General features: G+C 43.0%; 1 protein-coding gene across 5 annotated transcripts; it reads left to right on the forward strand.

Annotated features, from left to right (window-relative positions):
• The first annotated feature begins 9,992 nt into the window (after positions 1 to 9,992).
• ZNF165 (zinc finger protein 165) lies at positions 9,993 to 17,629 on the forward strand. 5 transcript variants are annotated; one of them, XM_032338181.1, is made up of 5 exons: positions 9,993 to 10,417; positions 11,564 to 11,619; positions 13,721 to 14,204; positions 14,492 to 14,627; positions 16,638 to 17,629. In XM_032338181.1, exons 3-5 carry the CDS (start codon positions 13,794 to 13,796, stop codon positions 17,540 to 17,542), a joined length of 1,452 nt encoding a protein of 483 aa, XP_032194072.1. In that variant the 5' UTR covers positions 9,993 to 10,417; positions 11,564 to 11,619; positions 13,721 to 13,793; the 3' UTR covers positions 17,543 to 17,629. The 5 variants fall into 5 exon arrangements, with proteins under 5 accessions (XP_032194072.1, XP_032194073.1, XP_032194071.1 ...); XM_032338180.1 differs by lacking the exon at positions 9,993 to 10,417 and adding an exon at positions 10,433 to 11,181; XM_032338182.1 differs by lacking the exon at positions 11,564 to 11,619.
• The last annotated feature ends 7,377 nt before the right edge of the window (positions 17,630 to 25,006 follow it).

Here is a 25,006-nt window from a genome sequence, read left to right on the forward strand (position 1 = left end):
AAAAACATTTTCAACAGATGTTCTTGTTAAAGGAAAAAGATTAGCTTTGACTTCCAACTCATGCCAGGTATAGTACGTTATTAGGCCCCTGAAATGCCATTTCTTTGGGTAATAAATATCCATCAATCCACAGGGGTGCATGTGTTGCTAGAAGTGTAGTACCACCATATGTTTGCTGTGATACAACTTATGTGTCATATGCTAGTAGGCTTTGACCTCCTAATAGTCTTAACAGTGAAAGTTTGCATTGCCCTGTATTGTCACAACCAATGGTCTCGAGGTGTCTAATTGTAAAAGAGATTCAGCCCAGTCAGAAGAATACATTTTTCCTGTTACTTTAATGTTTCTAATATCATTCCATGCTCTCTCAAGAAGGTCATTGATTCTGTAACAACTATTTTTTAATTGTTCATTCAAATAAAAATTTCTCAGATTAAATAAATTTTGTTGCAGACCTGAACCTTATGGTCAATATTATAATTAAATTCCAGTTGGTGTGCATGACAATCATAACTAGTTGAGACAATAGAATGCAATACTTTAAATGCTGAGGAAATTTTGAAACCTCAGTTCTCAGCCATAAACATCTAAATGGAATGCAGAGAAATCTCATTAATTAAAGATCCAACAGAAAAGTTAGGATAGCAAAATAAACTGAAAGACTGCAACAGAAATTAATGAATCACATAACAGGGGAAAAAAAAGACTTAAAAACTAAATCTAAGGAAAAAAAAAACTAAATCTAAGAGATGGATATCTTTTTTTTTTAAGAGATGGGTATTGATATGGGAAACAAAGGCAGGAGAAAAATTATTAAATTTCCTTACTACCTAGAGCCCACAGACAAATCCTTGAAACGGGCAGAGTGACATTCCTCTAGGGACTCAACTGCCTCAATGTTAATATTTCACTAAGGGCAAAAGGCAATCCTAAACTGAACCCCTTCCCCCAACCAGGATCTGCTTTAACAGAAGTCTGCTTTAAAATATAAAAAAGTAAGTCTGCTTTAACATATAAAAATACCTTTAGAAATTTCCTTTATCTCTAAATTTCTTTTATCTCTAAACCGCCCAAGATACAGTTGACAATCATCCTCCAAGCATAATGGCCCACTAATTTACATCTGAAGTGTCTCATGACTAAGGTTTCGTTAGACAATAATAAATGACCTTTTCTCAACAATAGCCAGCCCCCTTGAGGTCCTGGAAACCTTGCTTCCAAAATTCCTCAGAGACTTATGCTCTCCCTATCCCCCTCCCAACTTGAAAGTATATAATGGGCCACTCCTCTTGACCACAGTGTAGTTCTTTCTGCCTGTCCTGTCCCTGTGCTTTAATAAAACCAAATTTTGCACCAAAAGCAAAAATTTTGCACCAAAGAGGTCTCAAGAACTCTTTCTTGTATAATTTTTTTTTTCCTAAGTGAATGAAGCTGGGGCACCTGGGTGGCTCAGTGGGTTAAGCCGCTGCCTTCGGCTCAGGTCATGATCTCAGTGTCCTGGGATGGAGCCCCCACCAGGCTCTCTGCTCAGCAGGGAGCCTGCTTCCCCCCCTCTCTGTGCCTGCCTCTCTGCCTACTTGGGATCTCTCTCTCTCCGTCAAACTTCACTGCTGTGTGCGTGAAGTTTGTTATATTATTTTTTATTCTTGTCAATATCTTTGAATCCATTCACAGCTTTTAGAAAATTGAAAAGAAGAAAAAAGAGAAAATGGAAAGTAAATATCATGCAAAAAATATTTGGGGAAATTTCCAGTCCTAAATTTGTGTATTATCAGACTGAAAGGTTCTACTGACTATCCAGTATTGTGAATGAAAAAACTCTCTCACCAGGACATAGTACTGTGAAATTTAAGAACATCAGAAATAAAGAGAAGATCATAAAAGCTTCCAAAATGAAATAGATTACATTTTACATACATACATACTAGAGGTCCCTGCCACATCAACATTATAAAGAGAGCCATTGCATGGTGTTTCACTGTATGGACTGACTCTCACCAGTCCCTTATTGATGGACTTTGGGAATATTCACACACACCCCCTTTTTTTGGAGATTGTATGTATTTATTTGTCAGAGAGAGAGCCCACACAAGCAAAAGTGGCAGGCAGAGGGAGAAGCAGGCTCCCCACTGAGCAGGGAGCCCAATGCGGGGCTCAATCCCAGGATCCTGGGATCATGACCTGAGCTGAAGGCAGACGCTTCACTGACTGAGACACCCAGGCGCTCTGAGATGCCTAATTTATAACCATTACCGCTATTTCTGCTTCTGTACCTTCGCTTGCTAACCCATGAGGAGATGGAAAAATACCAGCAGACTTTCTATAGGCACTCTGTAACCACACAACCCCCGCCCAGAATCGAACCTGGCAGAGTGGCTGTTCCCGGACCCCCACCCGGCTCTGGGCCGAGAGATAACAGCCATCTGGAGCCAGAGAAACCCCCACCCAGAATTGGACATGACAAAGTGACTGCTCCCAGACCCCCCACCCAGCTTTGGGTACAGGAGTTAATAACCATCTGGCACCCCGCGGTTTGACAGGGAGACCCCGGCCAATCCTGAGGGGGCACATACCCTAGCAGCGCCAATTAAGCAGTTTGAAGAATGACAGCACTTTGACCTAACCAGTAATCTGTTCCCAACCTTTTCCCCGCTCTGTAGCGCACCAGTCATATTATAGAGTTGCCGTTTGATTTTCCCACGGTATGTAGTGATTTTTTACAAGATACTATGATGTATGCTAAGTCCCTGCCTCCCCAAAAAATAGTGGATAAAAAGTGTTGTGATCCTGAGCTCGGGACCTCTTAGCGTTACCGGCAACAGTGCGCGGAGGTCCGGGTTCGAACTCGTAATAAAGGACCCTTGCTGTTTGGCTTTGACTCCGGACTCTGGTGGTCGTCTTTGGGGGGGGTCTCGAAATTTGGGCACAACAGCTCCCCCCCCTCCTTTTTATCATAAGCAATGCTACAACTAATTATCTTGTACATGCAATAAGTTGAAAGTGTACAAGTATATCTGCAGGATATTTTCCTCAAAAAGAGCTAAGTTGGGGTGCGTGGGTGGCTCAGTGGGTTAAGCTTCTGCTTTCTGCTCAGGTCATGGTCTTGAAATGCCAATAGAGTATTACCCCCACCTTAAAAGACCACCAGAGACGTGAGTCAAAGCCAATCAGCAAGGTTCGTTTATTGCAGGTTCGAACCTGGACCTCTGCGCTGCTCCTTGCCGATAACGCGGAGAGGTCCGGAGCTGGGTCGATGCAGGATTTTTATAGACAGATACAAACAAGTTTCGGGTGAGGCTGAGCTGATTGATTGATAGTTTGAACAGGCATACTTGGCGTCAGTGGATTGGGTCAGGGGACCCACCTGCGAAAGCAGACAAAGCAATCTTACAGAAGCAGAACTGGCAGATTAGCCCACGCATGCGAAAAAGCACTATCAGGATAGTGAAGGCCTGGTTACTATCAAGTAAAGACAATTGGGAGTCTCCTGTTGGAATGTTACATTCCTGCTATCAAGCATCCTTGTTAATGAGATTTAGGTTTAGAAGAAATTTAACTTTTTAAAAAAAAAAAAAACTTTGAGACAACAATGGAAAATATAAACCTCATTTTTGTCCTGAGAAAAAGAAAACTGCTTTAAGACAAAAGGAATAATAAAAGTAAGTAAAGAATGCATTACTTTTTTATTTAGATTTTTATTTCAGAAGTTTTAGATTTACAGAAGAATTACAAAGATTTCCTTTATATTAGATTCCCTTATTACTAGCATCTTACATCAGTAGGGTACACTTGTTGCAATTGATGGACCAATGTTAATACATTATTATTAAACAAAGTCTACACTTAACTCAGGATTCCTGAGTTTTTGTCTATTTTTTTTTTTTTATTCCAGGACCCCATCCAGGATACCACACTACATTTTGTTATCATGTCTCACTAGGCTCCTCTTGGATGTGACAGTTTCTCAGACTTTCCCTGTTTTTGATGACCTTTATAGTTTTGAAGAGTACTAGTCAGGTGTTTTGTAGAACGTTCATCTACTAGGATTTATTTCTTTTTTTTTCATGATAGAATGGAGCTATGGTGTTTTGAGAGGAAGACCACAGAGGTAAAGTGCCATCCTCACCACATTCTTTCACAGGCACATAGTATCAACATGATGTATCACTGTTGATAGAAACTTTGATCAACTGGCTGAGGGCTTGTCAAGTTTCTCCACTGTAAAGATACTCTTTCCCCCCTCCCTTTCTGTATAGTACTTATGGAGAGGAAATCTTTACACACATCCACATATACGGAGGGCAGAGTATCTGCATAAATTTTTCATTATTCTGCACATTTGCCTATCCTTCCCCACTTGTTTATCAGTCATTTATATCAGTATGTGCTCACGGGTACTCAAATTATATTTTGGTTAATAATCCAAAACTACTTTTTTTTTTTTGCTCAAATTGTGAATTTGCTCAAATTGTGCAAATTGGCCATTCCAATAGCCAAACTTTGGCCATTGGAAATTCTTCCACATGGCTTCTGAGTACCTTCACATGGCTCATCATTTTTACTTCATCTGTTTGTTCTGTGTTTGTTAGTTTTTGAACTATTTCTGACACCATAAGATTGTCTGGACTCATTTTTTTTTTTAATGTAGTGGCATGAAACCCAACATGGACCTTAAACTCGGGACCCTGAGATCAAGACCTGGACTGAGATCAAGAGTCAGACATTTAACTGACTGAGCCACCCAGGCTGGACTCATCTTGTATATTTCCTGTGAGCCCTAGAATAAGCCATTTCTCAACTGCAGAGTCCTGTCAGAAAGCCAGACATGGACACTAGGTGTGCTGGTTGTTACTGAAGTATAATTGCTTCTAGGCCATCTCATCTGACAGGAAATATATGTATATACTAACCTGTATAGGTACACTTATTTATCTATCTCTGTTAGCACAGATAGATCTATAGATAGATATAGATATAGATAGATAGATAATCATGGGTTTATATTTATTCTAGCTGTTTGTCCTTGCCTGATTGCCACCTCCTACTCCAGCAGTGAGATACCTACATCCCACCACCTGCCACTCATTTATTTAACTATTCAACTCTACCATACATATATAATGGTTTCAGAACTGTTAACCCACAGCCCCCACGAGAAAAAGCATTATCAACTAGAGTGCCGTTATATACGGCTCCTTTTGTATTTAGTATTTTCATTTTCATTTTCATTTTCAATGTTACTTAATTCAGTATCTTTTGGTTCCGCCCCTACAGTGGGCGGAACCAAAAAATATGTATCATATTTTTTTAATTTATTCAACAGTGAGTTTCTTACTAAGAGTTTTCAGCAATTGAAATAAAGCTGCTAGATGGGTCAGTTGTTTGAGCATCTGACTCTTGATCTCAGCTCAGGTCTTCATCTCAGGGTTGTGATTTTGAGCCCCATGTTGGGCTCCATGCTGTGTGTGGAACCTACTTTAAAAAGGGGGGGGGGCTGCTAGAAATATTCACCTGCAGGGGTTTTTATCCTGCAAATATAAATTTTCAAGGCAGTTGAGTGAATACCTATGAGTGTGAATACCTATGGTGTGACTGCATCACATGGTAAGACTATGTTAACTTTGTAAGGAACTGCCATCAATCTTCCAAAGTGGCTGTACCCTTTTGCACTCCCATCAGGAATGAGTAAGTGTTCCTGTTGGTCTGCATCCCCACCAACAATTAGTATTGTCAATTTGGGTGGGGGGGGTTGTTGAGCTACAATTGACATGTAACATTATATTAATTTCAAGTGTACAACATGATAATTCAGCATTTGTATATAATGTGAAATGATCACTAAAATGTCTAGTTAATATCCATCACCAGACATAGTTGCAAATCCTTTCTTTTTGTGATGTGAATTTTAAGATCTACTCTCTTAGTAACCTTTAAATAGACATGGTATTGTCAGCTTTGAAAATTTTAGCCACTGATAGATAGGTATGTAGTGATATCTCCCTATTTTGATTTGCACTTTCCTATTGCCCAGTGGTGTTAAATACCTTTTCAACCCATAGACATTGATTTTCCATCTGTACATCTTCTCTGGTGAAGTATCTATTCAAGTATTTTGGCCATTTTTAAATTGTTTTCCTATTATTGAATTTTAATGGTTTTTTGCCTATTTGGGGTGTGTCTTTTCTTAGAAATGTGTTTGAATATATTTTCTCCCAGTCTGTGGCTTATCTTTTCATTCTTGTGTCTTTCATAGAGCAAACATTTTTATATTTAATAAATTCCAACTTACTTTTTCATGGATTATGCTTTTGGTTGTCATCTAAAATATAACCACTAAAATCACGGTTGCTAGAATTTCTTCATGTTTTAAGTTTTATAATTTTGGATTTTACATTTAGGTCTACTATCCATTTTGAGTTAATTTTGTGAAAGTTACGAGGTGATTTTCTTGCATATAAACGTCTAATTGTTCCAGCACCATTTGCTGAAAAGGTTCTTCTTTCTCCATGGAATTGCCTTTGCACCTCTGTCATAAATCAGCCACTATATTTGTTTTGAGTCTATTTCTGGGCTCTATTCTATTCCATTGATCTATGTGTCTGTTGTATAAATCTATCTATGGTAGTTTTATAACAAATCTTGAAATTATAGTGTTAATCTCCTAACTTTGTTCTTCTCTTTCAATATTGTGTTGGCTATTCTATGTCTTTCCCTTTCCATATCAATGTTAGAATTAATTTGTCAATATCTAGAAAATAGATTGGTGTGATTTTTGATGGTTATGTTTTATCAACACATTAAGTCGGGAAGAACTGACATCTTAACCATTCTGAGTCTTCCAATATACAGAACACAGAGTATCTCTCCATATGTTTAGATCTTCTTTGAATTATTTCATTAGTTTTTTGTAATTTTCTGAATACAGATCCTATACTTTGTCAAGTTTATACCTAAGTATTTTCTTTTTGACTTTCAGATATTGACTTTAAAACCTGCAACATTGCCTTAGTTGCTTGCTCCAGATTTTTGTTTTGTATTTTTTTAGAGTCTTCGGGATTTTCTACATAGAAAGTTTATATGTGAATAAAGACAGCTTTATTTCTTCCTTTCCTTTCTGTATACCTTTATTTTTTGTCTTACTGTCCTATTTAAGACTTCCAGCATGTTGTGAAATAGTGAAAGAGGACAGCTTTATTCATTTTCTAAGCTTGACATAAATATTCAGCTTCTCCTTTGTAAGTATGGAGTTAGCTGTGGTTTGCTGGGTAGGTGGGGTGGGTTGTTTTCTGTAGATGTATCAAGTAGAGAAAGTTTCCATCTACTACTAGCTTATTAAGAGTTTTTAATCACAAACAGCTGTTGGATTTTGTCAAATGCTTTTTCTGAATCAAATGATCAGGATTTTGCTTTTTCAGCCTGTTAATTTTATCAGTGGATTATACTGACTTATTTCCAAATGTTGAACCACTCTTGCATGTCTGCAATAAATTCCACTTCGTTGTTGTATATAATTTTTATATAGTTGGACTAATATTTTGTGAAGGTTTTTCCATCTGTGTTTGTGAGAGGGCTTGGTCTGTAGTGTTTTTCTTGTAATGTCTTTAACTGGCTTTGGTATTAGGTATAATATAAAGTTAGTTGGGGAACTGGTATATATTTACTCTTCAACTGCTTGACAGAATTCACTAATGAAACTAGTTACTGGGCTTGGTGCTTTTTCATAAAGTTATTAATTGGGAAAAACAAGGAAGTTCATTGGGAATGACAGAGCAGAATGGGCAAGGAAGAGAGTAATAGATTATATAGGGTATAGGTCATATGGGGTCTCATAGGCCATTTTAAGGACTTCAGGTTTTTGTCTTGCCTGAAATAGGGAGCTACTCAAAGGCTTTAAGCTGAGGGCTAGTTTAGGGATTGAAAAATAATTTTCCCTCTACCACTCTGAGTTCTCAGTTGAAATCTCTGTAATAAGGGGCACCTAGGCAGCTCAACTGATTAAGCCTCTGCTTTTGGCTCAGATCATGATCTCAGGGTCCTGGGTTTGAGCCCTGCATCAGGCTCTCTGCCTGCCTCTCTGCCTATTTATGGTCTCTCTCTTGCTTTGTCAAATAAATAAAATCTTTAAAAAAAAAAAATCCCTGTAATAAAAAACGTTAACAAGAGAAAAACAAACAGAAGTTTATTAACATGTATACTTTATGGGTACACAAAAAAATATCTAGAGAAAAATGAGCAATGAAAAAGTAACAGGATTTAATTTAACAGGGAAAGGGGACAGGAGATGTAGGCCTTTTAGGGGACAGTAAATGATTTTTAGTAAAGATGAATAGGGCCCTTAAGAGAACAGGTGGGAGGTATGACCGATGTGGGAAACAAAGGCAAAAGAATTAAATTTTCTTACTGCCTATAGCCCAGTGACAAGTCCCTGAAACAGGAAGAGTGAACTTCCTCTGGGATCTCAGCTGCCTTGATGTTGTTGACATTTTGCTAAAGTGGCAATCTTAGCTTAACATTATCCTGATGACTTGGGATCCTGTTCATTCTACTTTAACATATAAAAATTCCTTTGGAAACTTCTTTTATCTCCACCCCCCCAAGATATATGTTAGCAATCCAAGGATATGGCCCACTGATACACATCTGAAGGGTCTTATGACTGAGTTCTTACTAAACAGTAATAAATAACATTTTCCTAACAATAGCTAGCCCTCAGGGTCCTGGAAACCTTGCTTCCAAAATACCTTGAAGGCTTGTGCTGTCCCCAACCCCCTCCCAATTTGACAGCTTATAATCAGTCACCCGTCACTACCCCAGTGCAGCTCTTTCTGCCCACCGATCCTGTCCCCAGTGCTTTTTTCCACTGAAGATGTCTCAAGATTTTTTTCTTGGCTGTGGGCTCCAAACTCCATTTCTACATCATGATCATTTGGGACAAGTTTGTCAGAGTGTGGTGTCAACTTCTTTCCTACGATACATGTCAATCTTCCCTAGCTGATGAAAGTCTTGGGGAAGGGTATTTGCAACAATTGAGTTTATTCTGGAGGATCTGTCTCTAAACAGATAAGGGAAATTCAGACAAAGTCTCTTTCCACATTTGCTGTTTTTCAAGTGCCTACAGCTCAAAATGATCGAACTCTCAAAGGCGCATAGGTGAGGAGGTGTGTTCTGCTACCCTTCAGCAGCGCAAAAGAACTTAGACTGCAACAGCATCCTTCCGGCTGCTCTGTTAAGAACAGACTGTGGGGAACACAGGTAGAAGCAGATGCAACTCCTAAGAGGTTTGTTGCCCTAACTAATAGAGAGCCCATCAGCCCAACTGTAGGAAAATGGATGTAGTGCTATTTTCACAACCAGACTATTATAAAGAAAATTAATTGTAACCCAACACCATAGATAAACCGTGGAAACATTGTTAAGTGAAAAAAAGCAAGTATCAGAGGCTTACCTATGGCGTGATGCCTTTTAGATGAGAAACAAGAACACTAAACCATATATTGTTTGACCATGCGTATCTATCTAGCAGACCTGTTCTTTCAAAGTGAATAAACAGAGATTATAGGGGTTACCTCTGCTGAAAAGAAAACCATAGGCCCAGGGTGGAGTTACTTGCTCCCACAATAGCAAACCAGGACGAAATTACAGCTCCGTTCTCTTCAGGAGTGAAATTTTAATCAATAGCCAAGAATTTTCTCATCAGCACCAGTAAGGTCACATGGGCCCCCGAGAAGATGAGGTAATCTGCGTGATAAAACCCCCCGTTCACACGCCACCCCTCCGAGGAAGGCCCCCTTGCCTTGAGACAAAGCTTTTCCTTGGGCTAATAACTCCTCGCCCCACTGCCCTTCCTACAAAGCCCTGGGTTCTGTACCGCTCGGGCCTCCTCTCCACTCACTACGGCTTAGTCAAGTGCAGCTCTTGCCGCTTACTCCGTTGAATTTGGGCTGTTTGCCACCGCACGTGAGTGGAGGTGCCGAGGACGCGAGGCGCAGTGACCCTAAGTTACCGTCAGCATTCCGGACCTCACACTCTGGCCCACCGACCCCAGAAAGGGCGCGCTTCGGGCCACGCGCCGGCCGTCGTGAGCCCGGGGTGTAACCAGCCCCGCGAGGTCTGGGCGCGGCGCGTGCCCTTCCGTTCGACCCCCCCAGACTGAAGGAAGTCCAAGCGAGGCCGCGTTCCCCGCCACACAGGGTGCAAGGACCCCGCCCTAGAGACCCGAGAATTTCAGCAGCCTCGGAAGCTGCCGGGGAAACGGGAGTCAGAACGCGGCGGAGACGCCAAGACTTCTGGGAGTCGCAGTCCAGCGCCGGGCTGCCTTCTGCGCAGCCTCAGAGCCCACGAGGACGGAAGCTTTAAGAGACGGTGCAGCGCCGTGCCCCCACCGGAAGTGTCCGATCGGAACCCCCCTGTAGGAGAGGTGAGTCCGGGTTGGAGGACCCACCGGTCCGACCTTTTGTCCCCTCCAAGCACCCAGTCCCTACCACTTTACTTCGGGATTGCTGCAGCCCCGCGACGCCCCGGAGCCGGGACCGCGGAGGAATCCCGAGGAAAAGTGGCGCGGGGGCTCGGCGTTCAGAGTACTCTGTGCCCGCCTACTTCCAGAGGGGCGGTGGTTGCCATGGTTACCCGCGCCGCCGTTACGTCACCGCCGCGGGCGGGGCGGAGCGCCGGGCTGGGGCGTCCGGCCGCGGTGCGGAGTCGCTGCCGGAGATGGCGAGCCCGGCGGCGGCGTCCGGAAGGCGGCTTCCAGCCGCGAGCGGCTGCCCGGGAGCGGGTGCCGACGCCCGCCTCTCGCGAGGAGAGTGCCGGCCTTCTCGTCGGGAAAGCGGGCGGCCGCGGCCCCGGCCCCGTAGTGCCGCGCGCTCGCTCTGCGTGTGTGTCGTTCCGCGTGTGCCCGGGACGCGGTGGAAGCGGCGGTGGGCAGCCCCGCGGCGTGCTCGGTGCGGGAAGCCCGGCTGCTCCCCCGCGCACCGCGGCGCCCGGCCTCCCGGCACGACCCCTCCCTCCTGCGGGTGCCGGCGGTGTCGGGAGGCCTCTCGGGCTCTCTCCCGTCCAACGACTGAGAGAACTTGGAGAGCGGGAGAGCGTGGCCCTTGACCTCATGGACTAACGGTCATTGAAGAAAAACAGCCAAAGCTAAAAATAAGTCGCGGTGATCTGTGCTGTAGTCACGGGTGTTAGGTAGGAATTCCGCTGAGATGTCACAACAAATACTAGCCCTGCCAGCTCGGCTCTCGGTATGGCTGCTCATTCCCATTTCCTCAGCTTTCCCTTATGCCTTTTGAGTCTTTCCCTTTTGAATCTTGTATTGTCCACCTTAAGGACCAGCACCTCTAAGAAGTATTTGCTACGCCCGCGTGTGCGCACACACACACACACACACACACACACACGTCGTCTCCCTGCCTCTAAACCGTTAGGGTGTTTGATACCGCTACCTTACAACTTGTTCAGTCCTTCGGTTTACAGCATTGATCAGCATTTCAGTGTGTGTTCTGTGAAACATTTAGATATTTAAATGTTTTTAATCCACGTGGGTTTTATTTTACCCAAATGATTTTAGAAACTCAAGCACCATTTGATTCCTTGGAGCTGTACATCGGAATACGGATTTTCCAGGTTTATCCATACTCACCCAGACAGCATCCCAAAAATCAGTTTCTAACAAAGTTTCCACATGATTAATTAGTCAGCTAATTAATGAGCTGGGAACGCAGACTTCCTTGGAAGCCATTGCTGTACAACTTCTAGCCCAGAGTTTGGCTTGTATTTAGATTCTTTGTTTTGTTTTGTTTTTTAAGATTTTATTTATTTATTTGACTGAGATCACAAGTAGGCAGAGAGGAAGGGGGAAGCAGGTTCCCTGCTGAGGAGAGAGCCCGATATGATACGGGGCTGGATCCCAGGACCCTGGGATCATGACCTGAGCAGAAGGCATAGGCTTTAACCCACTGAGCCATCCAGTCGCCCCAGGATTCGTAATAAAGTACATATCAGTCCAATGATCCGCAATCAGCTGGTGAAATGTGTAGTAGAAGGCGGTGCAAGATTAATACTTGCATTCTGCTCTCACATTCTAGGCTTCGCATCTACATTCCTGTTACTCAGTTCTTCACTGCAGAAACCAGACATTCCCATGTGCTAAGACTGGAGGAACTGGTGTTTAATAACAAGACTCACAGTCGACGGATAAGTCCATGGTGCTGGTTTATTATATTTAACTTTCTTGGTGAGATGATAGGACTTAATGTCCAAGAAATGAACTGAGCCACAAAACTAGGAAGATAGAGAAGGAACAGTTGGGATAACAGGAAACCTATCTATTTGAGACCTTTGGGGAAGGAACTAGTTAACAATGATTGAAACTTAACCTCTGACTCTCAAGGAAAGTTGCCCCGGGGCACCCAGCTGGCTCATTTGATGGAACAGGTGATTCTTGATCTTAGGGTGTGAATTCCAGCCCCACACTGGGTGCAGAGACTACTCAAAACCTTTTAGGGGTGCCTGGGTGTCTCAGATGGCTAAGCATCTGTCTTTAGCTCAGGTCATGATCCCAGAATCCTGGGATCAAGCCTGCTTCTCCCTCTCCTGTTGCCCCTGCTTGTGTTCTCTTACTCTGTCAAATAAATAAAATCTATTAAAAAAAAAAAACTTTTAAGAAAAGTTACCCTATTAAGAGATTTGCAAGTAATCCTAATTCCAGGTTTTGAATTAATAATTATCATTTCGAGCTTGTATTTTCCTCACACTTGTAGAAGTATGGCCTCTCTATGTTTCTCTTTTCATTTGCAGTCCATCCTAGAAATGAACATGTTAATCTCCACAAACAGTATTTGTCGGGTCATTCTCCTCAGAAGCTTTCCTTGGCTCCCCAGTGCCTAAAAGATAAACTCAGGATCTTGGCATTGAGGCTTTCTATGGTAGAGCCTTTGCCTCTGTGATTTCCTTATACAAACCTATTGAACTTTTTGCTTTCCCACTTCTGTGATCCTACCATTAACCAGTTGTTCAGACTGTTTGCTTACTTGTAATTTCCTACTTTTCTCTCTCCTTCATCCTATCAAATGCTTTCCATTCTTCAGAAGTTAATTTTTCGTGAAGTTTTCCCTGACCATTGCAGCCTGCTTTGCATTTCCCTGCATTGCAACTCCTTTGCATCTCCAACTTTGTGAAGCACTTTATTGCTTTCCTCTGCTGGTCCTTACTGTCTTTATGACTTAACATATAATTTAATTGCAAGTGACATATTAATATGTAGCATTGCCTGAAATTTTTAAATCTTATATTTATTGTTTCTACCTTAAAGTATTTTGTTTTTATGGGTGCCTGGGTGGCTCAGTTGACTGAGTCCATCTCTTGATTTCTGCTCAGGTCATGATCTCAGGGTCGTGGGACTGAGCCCAGCCTTGGGCTCTGAGATGGAGCCCGCTAGAGATTCTCTCTCTCCCTCTCCTTCTGTCCATCCCCCTGCTTACACACATGCGCCTTCTCTCTCTCTAAAATAAATAAATGAATTTTCCAAAGAGCGGTATTTTGTTTTTAAATTTAAATTTGAAAGTGTTTTGAGGTAGAAATTAGGTAACAATTTTATTCCACAAAGTATTTCAGTGCTTTTACATAGAGTAAATGCCAAGTACACTTCTGGGCAATGGAAAATGACTATTTCTATGATGTGATCTTTCATCTTCATAGACAGTAATAGTTCTTTTTTATCCCTTAGAAGAACCCTTGAAACTAAGTAGGACACTTCACAAAGCAGAAGTGGGTTTCCTGGTAATACATTTCATCCCAAAATGACGACAGAATCAAAGAAAGCTACAGCTCAGAACCTTCAGGAGCATGAAGGGCTTCTGATAGTGAAGATAGAAGAGGAAGATTTTGTCTGGAGGCAGGACACTTCCCTCCAGAGAAGCGACCCCTTTAGGCAGGAGCTCTGCCGACAGCTTTTCAGGCAGTTCTGCTACCAGGATTCCGCTGGGCCCCGTGAGGCCCTGAGCCGGCTGCGGGAGCTCTGCCATCAGTGGCTGCAGCCCGAGACACACAGCAAGGAGCAGATCCTCGAGCTGCTGGTGCTGGAGCAGTTCCTGACCATCCTGCCCGAGGAGCTGCAGACCTGGGTGCAGGAACATGGCCCAGAGAATGGAGAGGAGGTGGTCACTCTACTGGAAGATTTGGAGAGAGGTGCTGATGAAGCAGTAGTCCAGGTACACAGGGAATGGGAGATCTAAGAACTCCACATGGACAGAGTCCCACAGTGGGAGGAAAGGGCCTGAGACTGAGCACCCAGGAAGACCTGCAGGGGCTGTTAGAGCATTGTGTCTTTCTGTCTCCTTTCCACTGCATTTCATGCTGTGCCACATTTTATATTTGAGTCAGACTTAATCGGTCCTGCAGTTTTGTATTCCTACAGCGGGTTCTCTTTGTTTTTGGAAGATATTCAAATCCCAACAGGGATTCTCTCACAAGCCCAAATGTACTTTATTTTTCTCAGGTTCCAGTCCATGCACACGAACAAGAGCTACTCGGGAAGAAGGTGGTGCCTCCTGGATCGGCACTGAGTGTCCAGTTGCAGCCAGTGGACCCCAAGGCCCTTCGTGGTTCCTCAGCACCCCTTCTGCAGGATGGTGGTAAGGGGCAGTAGTGTGTGCAGTTCGTGGCTGGAGGAGTGGGACTGTGAATGTCCCTTCTCAGAGTTGCCTCAATTACCATACATGGTCCTTTATCACCCCATGAGAAGTAGAGAACTTTTCCCTGTGTGTCATTGGCCAATTAAAACAAAAACAGAGAGAGAGAATTTGATTCCTTATCCAGAATATTTACATTTTCCCATTGGTTCTTCATCCAAAATATTTCCAAAACACAGGATATTTTTATGAGTAAACTAAAAGAAAGAAAAATTAATGTGTGAGAAAACATCAGGAAATAAGTAAGCAAAAAAAAAAGGGGGGGGAAGAAACACATCAAGACAAATAACACATGTTAGTAGAAAAGCAGATACAGGGCACCTGGGTGGCTCAGTGGGTTAAGCCGCTGCCTTCGGCTCAGGTCATGATCTCAGGGTCCTGGGATCGAGTCCCGAATCGGGCTCTTTGCTCAGCAGGGAGCCTGCTTCCCTCTCTCTCTTTCTGCCTGCCTCCGTCTACTTGTGATTTCTCTCGTCAAATAAATAAATAAATAAATCTTAAAAAAAAAAAAAAAAAAAGAAAAGCAGATACATAATGATATACCCAGAAGTGGAATGTAATTCACAGATACATAGAACAAGATCCACATTATTGTCTTTTTTATTGTACTTTTGGTCTTACAAAGTTTTCATGTTGTTATAGGAAGTCAGCCATACTTCTGGTGACTCCCTCCATGGAATAGTCATCACTGTTCTAAAACTCCTGTTTAAAGAGTTCATGGATTCAGTATTACTTTAGGTGTAAAAGATCTCAAAAATAAACTCAAGAGGGGCGCCTGGGTGGCTCAGTGGGTTAAGCCGCTGCCTTCAGCTCAGGTCATGATCTCAGGGTCCTGGGATCGAGTCCCTGCATCGGGCTCTCTGCTCAGCAGGGAGCCTGCTTCCTCCTCTCTCTCTGCCTGCCTCTCTGCCTACTTGTGATCTCTGTCTGTCAAATAAATAAATAATATCTTTTTAAAAATAAATAAATAAATAAACTCAAGAATAAATTAGTTTTGGGGGCACCTGGGTGGCTTGATTGGTTAAGCATCTGCCTTCAGCTCAGGTCCTGATCTCAGGATCCTGGGATCCAGCCCCACATCAGGCTCCCCTGCTTTCTCCCTCTCCCTCTGCTCCCCCCACAATAAATAAATTAAAAACTTAAAAAAACAAAGTCATGATCTTTTTAAAAATAAATAAATTATAGTCAGTTAAAAAAAATACCCAAATTCTGTTTTCCCGTTTGTTCTGGAGATATTTCCATCCACTCCATCCAAAATCATATATTTCCCCCAGCCTAAGATCAGCAGTACCTAACCACCTTTCCTGCTATAGCATATTCTAGACAAAGGAAACCCTACAAAAAGAGGAGGTGCTTGATTGCAGCATAATATCGAGTCATAGGCACAGTATAAATTTGTGAGCCAGCAGGCAGGAATTGTGAGGACTTGATCAAAGATGGATCCTGGAAACCAGGTGGAGGAGTTCAGGTGTTGTAGAAGAAAAAGAGAAGAAGGGTTCTGAGTAGGATACAGGAGGTGACAGGATTTTAAGGACAGTAAGTCTAGTGAGGGTATTCAGGATGACTAGGAAGAATAGCTCAGAGTCAAGAAAGCAGGAAGCTGTGACAGTCCCCAAATAGGAAGAGTGACAAGGGTAGTGGTACCAGAAATGTGAAGAAGAGGATGTGTTCAGGGTACATTCAGCAGAACGTACTTACAGAACTTGATTAGCCATGGACATGAAGAAAGGGTAGGTAGATAGATGAGGTTTTCCTCTCCACAGGCATTCTGTTTGCTTTTACCAGATTTTCTCTTTTGTATCCTTGTCCAGCACACCTTTCTCTTGAAAAGCCACATTTTTAGAGTGGCCAGTTGAAGTACCAATATGTAACTCTCTTGGGTATAGCTCAAAATTTTCTTTTCTTCCAACCCAGCAAACAGATATTTACCACTTTGTCTTTTCATTCTTTTAGATAATGAGAGTGAAAACAATGGATTCATGCCAAAGTTGGACATTTTTGAAAAAATGGAATCACAGAGGATTCTATCAGGAAGAATTTCAGGATTCATGTCAGAAGGAACTGCTGAACCTCAAGACATCTGTAAGTCTGCAGGCAGGCTAAAGAAGCAATGGGAAAAAGAATCAGGGGGTGCTCAGAGACCATCATCTGCTCAGGATGGAGGTTTTAGTAAAATCCTTACCCACAAAAATACACTTACAGGTAGCAGTAGCCATGATGGTTGTGAGAGAAGCTTAAACCTGAATTCAAGTGAATTGACACACCAGAAATCTTGTAAACACAGTACCTATGACCAAAGTTTCAAATGGAATCCAGATTTTATTAAGCATCAAAGAATTTATGTTGGAGAGAAAATTCACCAATATGGAACATCTCTCAAGAGCTCAAACCTTATTAAACATGCAGCAATTTTTAGTGGGGAGAAAACCCACCAGTGTAATGAATGTGGGAAAGCTTTTAGACATAGCTCAAAGCTTATCAGGCATCAGAGAATCCACACTGGAGAGAGGCCTTATGAATGTAATGAGTGTGGGAAAGGCTTTGGGGGGAGTTCAGATCTTATTAGACACCAGAGAATTCACACTGGAGAAAGACCCTTTGAATGCAAAGAATGTGGGAGAGCATTCAGCCTGAACTCCCATCTCATCTTGCATCAGAGAATTCACACCAGAGAGAAACCCTATGAATGTAGTGAATGTGGGAAAACCTTCAGAGTGAGCTCACACCTCATTCGACACCTGAGAATCCACACTGGAGAGAAACCCTATGAATGCAAGGAGTGTGGGAGAGCCTTCAGTCAGAGTTCACACCTTCGTCAACACCAAAGAATTCACAAGAGGGAAAACCTGTTAATGTAAAGAACTTAAATTTTCATGGAAATGCAAAAGAAATAGCAACATGAAAAATATTGAATAAAAAATATGGAGTGAGATGAATGACTAAAAGACCAATATCTCTTTTTCTCTCATTCTGAGGCTTAATGTTTTGCTTATGGTCTTCACCTATTGGGGCGGGGGAATGCTTTCTGTGAGTCAGGATCTTCCTCTCTTCTATTGACTGCTAAAGTCAAGCCAGAAGAGCAGAATTTGGAGGAGGCTAATAAAAAGGCTAGTCTATGGCAATGGAGATAGGAAATAACCATGATTGCAGTATGGAGGGGAAAAGATTCAGTAAAGAATCTGATCATCAGTATTAGTTAATGATTCTCCTCAAGAGGAGGTAGGCTAAGCCCTGAAGTGGAATAGTTTGAGCAGTGAGCAATACAGAGCTTTCAGAACATTCCTTTAAATGAAGGCACAGCAAAACTAAATTAGTCATGTCAAACGAGGACCTGTGCAATGGTGGCATTCCAGTATGTAGACCAAAGTCTATGTCTAGAGGTCATGGCAGGAGGTAAACCAGGAGAGAATCTTGGGAAGAGGCCAGAATCCATAGAGATTCAAACAAGACAGAAGAGAAGTAAATTTGTCAGGAGTTGGAATTAGAGGTAAGAAAAGGTGGTCACATTTAGCACTTGCTCTATAAAGTAGAGCTTAATCTTTTGTCTTAAAATGACCTTTTCTGAATTTCCCAGATCATTTAAAGTCATTTTGTACCTCAACCTCAAATTTGGAGAAGACAGTACCACAACTAGGATCTTACTGCCACATATGCCTTTGGCACGTTCCTGGGGTGAGTGGACAGAGACAGGGTTCTCTGGCAAGTGACCATTGTGGAGGAGGGCTGAGGGAATTAGCACTGAAGGTCAGGGTCCTCCAACTGTTTCATGACTGCTGGATGCTCTTCTCTCCATTAAAGACCGTGTAGAGGGCTGGTACCCAAGAGAAAAGTGGAGAGATGAATCCGGCAAGTAAGAACACCAGTGATTTCAGGATATAAAGGCAAATCCTGCCCTACTGTTTTCCCTAATTTGAAAATATAAGCAACTACGTAAGGCTTAAATATCCCATGTGTATATAATGTCTTTATCTGAAAACGAGCAAACAACCCCCAGTGTAGAATTAGGATAATCTAATGTACAAAATCTTTCACTAATAGGCTTTATTTAAAAAAAAAAAGTCTTTCAATTACCTTGAACTAAAAATGTCCTGATAGCATCGAAGTAACCCCACGTGTGTGGCGTGGCGCTGAACGCGTAGCTTCCTGTTTCACACGTACCGTGCTAATGCTTCCTGTGTCGTGACCGTTCCCAGCGCTGATTATACGCCCCGTTTTGCGGTGAAACCCGAGCTGTGACTGTCCTGCTCGAAATACATGGACAGCAAATGCTGCACCCAGGATTCAAACGCGCGCTGTTCCGGGCCTCGCGCCTAACCGTTAACCTGGATTATGTCCCTAACAGTACCACCACGTGACGTAACGCCGAAACGGCCCTCCTGCCCCACAACTTTAAAGTGGGGGGACTTGGTTCGCACGCACGTCGTTAGCCTTTCAGAAGGTGAACGACTCGCAACTCAAGACAGCAGCGCCGCCCCTCGGCGGCCACCACCGAGAGGAGCGTCGGTCAGAGAGGCCCGAAGCGGCGCTGTGCCCCTCGGGGGCCGCCCCTCGGAGGCCGCGCAAAGGTTACCTCCGACAGCGCGATGCCACCACCGAGAGGAGCGTCTCCCAGAGAAGCCGGAAGCGGCGCCGTGCCCCAGGTGGCTGCCCCTCGGAGGCCGTGCGGAGGTTTCCTCCGGCAGCTTCTCCCCGAGAGGCTGGAAGCGGCCGACTTCCGCCGGTGGTTGCTACCCAGTTAGCGACAGGGTTGTGTGGCGGCGGTGAGGGGCGCTGCGTGGCCTGAGGCGGGGACCGCGGCCAACGGCGACGTCCACAGCGCCCGTCTCTCGCTTCTCTGGGGCTGCTGGTGAGGTTTAGGAACAATTCCGAGATGAAGGCGGCGGCTACGGACCGCCCTGACGGGCCCCGAGGCAGCGAGCCCGAGTCCGCCCTCCCGCGCCGGTTCGCCTGTATTCTCCCCTCCGGAGCCGGCTGTGCGAGGCTCGGGCTCCCGGAGAGACAGGACCCTCAGACCTGCCTCTTCATGTTGGAGAACCTCGGCGCCCAGGGTGCCCGTTTTCTGGTCAGGATCAGAAGTCTTATCTTTAGATTTGCCTGTGCTGCAAAACACCAGCACGTTTGCTTTGGTAACTTTCATTTCATTCCATTGGTAGTCAAGCCTCGCATTCTTTCCGCATTAGAAGTTTTAGTTTGTGCTTCCTGTCACACATGACAAGATTCACCAGGATTCTCGTTTCCCTTTACACTTAATCTTTCAGTGAAGGGCTTTTGCTTTGCTTTGCTTTTTTTTTTTTTTTTTCTTTTTTAAGATTTTTTGTTTATTTGGGGGGATGGAGCAAGAGTGAGACACAGCTGACCGAGCCACCCAGGTGCCCCGCATTCAGGGGGTTTCAAGATGACTAGTCGTATCTTTGGGATTCCTGTATGTACAAAATTAAATTTGCTTTTCTCTTGTTAATCTTAGGTCAACTTAGTTATTAGACCAGCCAAAGAACCTAGAAGGGACGAAGAGAAAATTTCCTGCCCTTACCTGTACAAGGTAGGCATGTTATATCTACACGTGAGTAAGCTGGGGTGCTGACAGCCAGGTGAGAACATACTTTCTTGCTGGAACCAGAACTTGGCTCATAGCTCAAAAGCTGGCAGATGGCAGGGTCTGAGAAACAGGAACAAGGAACCCACCATGCCACCATGTTCTTACTCTGTTACTTCCCTGTGCTGGGCAGCCACTTACTAGAAATGATGGCAGAAGCAAAAGGGAAGAGAGCAACACACTGCCACCTTCTTTTTCGTTCTCCTTAGTCCTCAGCAGCTAGAGTTGATAGAATGTATGCCTGTCAAGAAGTGGTGAGTCACCCTGCACTGTGTTTCCACTGACCTGAAATACATATGCACAAAGGAACTACAAAATATGAATTATGTATAATTCGGTAATTCCTAATGCTTTTATATTTGCATTTAAAACTGGTATTGTACTGTGGAGAGCCATGCAGCAGGAGCAAGGAGTCACGTACTAAGCAAGGCATGAGGGGCCAGGGCTGTAGATGGTTTGCCTAAGGAATGCGAGCAGATGCAGGGAGTCACGTACTAAGCGAGGTCTGAGGAGTGGGAGGAGTGAGAGATTAACCCAAGGACTGTGAGTGCATTCGCGGGTGACGTTTGATAGATACCAGGAGTCAAGGGAAAGGCGCATGATCTGTAGAACAAAGAAAACCTATGGAGTCACGTACGTGCTCACGAGCACGATGCATGCACATAGATAGTCCTTCTGATTGGTAGTTTTGTTAGTCGTGGTATACTCTGATTGGATATAGTTCGCACTTGGTGGATATATACTTGGGGGTCTTAGACTGGGTGAGGGTCCCCGGCTGAAGATTGTAAATAAAGAAGTTTGCCACTCACCTCGCCTACGGGTCGTTCTTGCGGGTCGAGAGCGACATTGTACAACATAAGTGAACAGCAAAATTCATAATTAAAATTTTAATTTTTGTTTACTTTAAATGACATTAAATAATAAAAATGCCATGATGAGTCATGAGAAAGCCCATGGTAGGGGATAGATAGGTTTTATATTTTAATACCTTTAACAATATGTTTTTCTTCCTTTTTGAACAAAGGGCTCCACATTTCCATTTTACACTAGTCCTGAAGATTATGTAGCTAATACTCCCTATGTGTATTTCTCTAAATACTTGCTTCTTTAGAGCAAACTTTTTATTGGTACTACTTTTGTCACCTAACGTAAACAGACAGCACAGATACAACTTATTATCTGAGACAGACACCTAAGGGAAAGAGCAAAGGATAATTTAAGCATGTCCCAGATTACATACTATGGGTCAACCTAAATCAAGGACAGTTTAACAGGGTCTATTCAAGAGAGATAATGCTAACACAGTAGAAATCCAGGACACAAATGAGAACAGTAGATCTTTGGCAGTGATTACACTGAAAATTATGAGAGCATTAGAGAGTTATAATGTATATAAAACACTTTCAAAAGATATCTTCATTTAATGTCACAACTCATTTCTGTAAGATAGATACTATGTTTGTCCCCTGTTCAGAGGTGAAGAAACAGAAGCTCACAGAGGTTAAGTAACTTGCCTGTGATGATTTAAAATATAACCATGAGACAACTGACACAACTCCATGCAAAAGATGGAGCCTGATTTCCTTCCCCTTGAGTCTTGGCTGGACCTAGAGATATACTTGCAAAAATCAGAATATGGTGGGAGTGGTGGCAGAGACTAGGTCACAGAAAGCACTGCAGCATCCTTGATCTTTTGGATAACTCGTTTTGGGAGAAACCAGCTGCCATACTGTGAGGACACTCGGGCATGCTGCCAAGAGCCATGTGAGGGAAGCAACTTGAAAGCCAATCCTCAGCTTTCTTCAGATGACTACAGCCCAGCCAAAATCTTGACTACTACCTCTTGAGAAACCCAGAACCAGAACATTCTATAAAGTCACTTCATATTCCTGACCCACAGAAACCATAGGTATGTTTAAGATGGCACATTTGGGGGTAATTTGTTACATAGCAATAAATATGAAGAGGAAATGACCACACTGGAAAGCTTTAGAGACAGAATAAAGAGATTTCTCTGCTCGAGCGTTGTCCCTAAGATGTCTGGTAAAGCACAGACTCCAGATACTTTGATTCCAAATCCTATTTCCTCTTTACTAGATTACTCGCTATAAGGATGAGAAAAGAATGATAAGAATCAAAAGGAGAATCAAAGCAAATGTAGAATTGAAGGATGAATGAACAGAAAAAGTAGTGAATTAGCAAGAGCTATGAAGTGTTAGAGTAAATCTGTCACCATAGGTTAATGCAACATTATGTGAGGGACTGAGGAGGGAAAGACAGTAGACTGGAGAAAGTGGGGACAATGGCCATTGATATTAAAATGATCCAATAGAAATCTGAGAAAAGAAGAATAAGTAGTCAAATAGAAACCATCAGGGGCGCCTGGGTGGCTCAGTGGGTTAAGCCGCTGCCTTCGGCTCAGGTCATGATCTCAGGGTCCTGGGATAGAGTCCCGCATCGGGCTCTCTGCTCAGCGGGGAGCCTGCTTCCTCCTCTCTCTCTGCCTGCCTCTCTGCCTACTTGTGTTCTCTGTCAAATAAATAAATAAAATCTTTAAAAAAAAAAGAAACCATCAGGAAAGTCTGATTCAGTACTGAACCTGATCCTGAAACAAGCCATGGACAGTTTTTGCTGAGGGTGAAGACAGATCTACAGGGATTTGGGAATTTACTAAACGCAGAACATCCTCAACATTTCAAGTCATTACAAGGGACTCCAAGGATCCATGTCTCTGTTTCTCATTTGTTGAGTCACAAACACCTTAAGGCTGGAGTGCTAAAAGTTATTAAATCAGTGAGAGAGTCCAGTTTCCACATTTCAACAAGTTTTCATTGTTCCCTGCCGATTCAATAGCTCTTATTAAGGCTGATGACTTGTTATGTAAATGTTTGTTACATGTTAGTGAATTTTATGGAGGACATACACAAGCCACTCAATTTTCTAAATTCTTCCTCCCCATATGATTCTCCTTCCCTGTCTATTCTAAGGCCCATTTAATAAAGCTCAGTGACTCCCCAGAAAACTTCACTGACCTCCCCAAACCAGGATAAAAGTAACCAGTTTTAAATTCCTGACTACACCTTTGACGAATACAAAATGGGTGTCAGAAGAAGTACTCTGGAAAGATGGTCTGACCAAAGGTGAATTCAAGGTAAATTGTGCTTCTTAACCTCTTCAGAGGTTCAGGGTACTGAATCTCTAAGATTGACAGTAAAGCTATATTTCCATAAGCCAGAGTTGGAAACTCCAAGACCTGTGGCTCACTATTCTCTTTAAAAACATTACCTGTCAAAGGCAACAAGCTGGGACCTGGAGAAAATTAGATACATTTGAGCTTATGAGGGAACCACACTGGGAATTAGAAATAGAAGTCATAAATCACAAGGAATATAATCAAGGGACATAGAACAGGAGACCTAGGAACCAGAAGCTCATCTAGCCTTCAGGCATAGGAAGGCGGATAGCAAGGAGTAAGAGACAGATCTGGAGCCACAGGGAAGATTTTAGCTCAGTAATGATCTGCTCATTCCAATTTTGCATCCATGTCCCCTCCCATCATCCTCAACTGTCCTACCCAGATTGTAACTCTTCTTACCCAGTATCCTAGATTATCAAGTTCTTTCCCTAAAGCTTCCTAGCACGCTCACTTCCTCCATGTTGTGGATGTTTTTCATACACACAGGCCTATACCACTTTGGACAGTATGGTCAAGAACACTTCCAGCACCTTTATAATCTGCTCCTTAACGTGTATCTTGGACCTCAGCCACTAATAGCAATGTTCCTAGAGTTCGCTCAGAGATGTTTTTCTTTTAGGGCCCAGACATTTGTTTCCTGCTAACATTACTACCTAATGCACTGGCAAAAGTTCTGGTGCCAGGATTCTTGTACCCAGTCTGGCCCCCTTCTTTTACTAATAGAGTTTATTTGGCTTTTGGAGCCAAATAAACTTCAACAAGTTTTCACTGTTATCTGCTGATTCAATAGCTCTTATTGTTAAGGATCAAGTTTGCTAAAGTCTTCAACTCCTAGTCATCCTCATCTTGAGTAGAGCTGTGGTTTAGGAAGATTCCTCTGAGTGTTCTGGGAGAATTCCTAAGCCAGGGAAAATTTAACATTTAACATTTCCCTGATACAATTGTCACATACACCCCTTACAGACAAGATACATTCTAACACCACAAAATAAAATCTTGGGCTTGGGTAATGCTATTGTAAAGCTATAGAGATTTTCCCTCCACAATGTCCTTAAATTTTTCAGGCTTTAATACCAACCAAGCAACTAAAAACATTTACTAAGCATTTAATACAACTCAACATATAATACAAAGAAAGATAAGACAGATCCCTGCCATCCAGATGCTGATATTCCAGAAATAATACTTCTGCTTTTGATGAAGGCAGCCTGGGTACCAGGTAAGAAAGCAGAATTTAAAAGGAAAAAAGTAAAATCAAAGAAAAGCAATTAAATCCAGCTAAAGAACATCTGTCTTGGAGCAAGTGGCTCAGTACAGCACACAGGATTTAGAGGAGCTGGAAGAGAAAGCCAGAGATATACTGCCTTTCCTTCCTCTAACCTGAGCTCCTTTCCCACGACAGCAGGTGCTCATTCTTGCAAATCTCAAACTCTAGGGGTGCCTGAGTGGCTCAGTCGTTAAACATCTGCCTTGGGGGCACCTGGGTGGTTCAGTGGGTTAAGCCTCTGCCTTCAGCTCAGGTTATGATCCCAG

The sequence above is a fragment of the Mustela erminea genome, chromosome 4 (genome assembly GCF_009829155.1).
Source record: "Mustela erminea isolate mMusErm1 chromosome 4, mMusErm1.Pri, whole genome shotgun sequence".
NCBI lineage: Eukaryota > Metazoa > Chordata > Mammalia > Carnivora > Mustelidae > Mustela > Mustela erminea.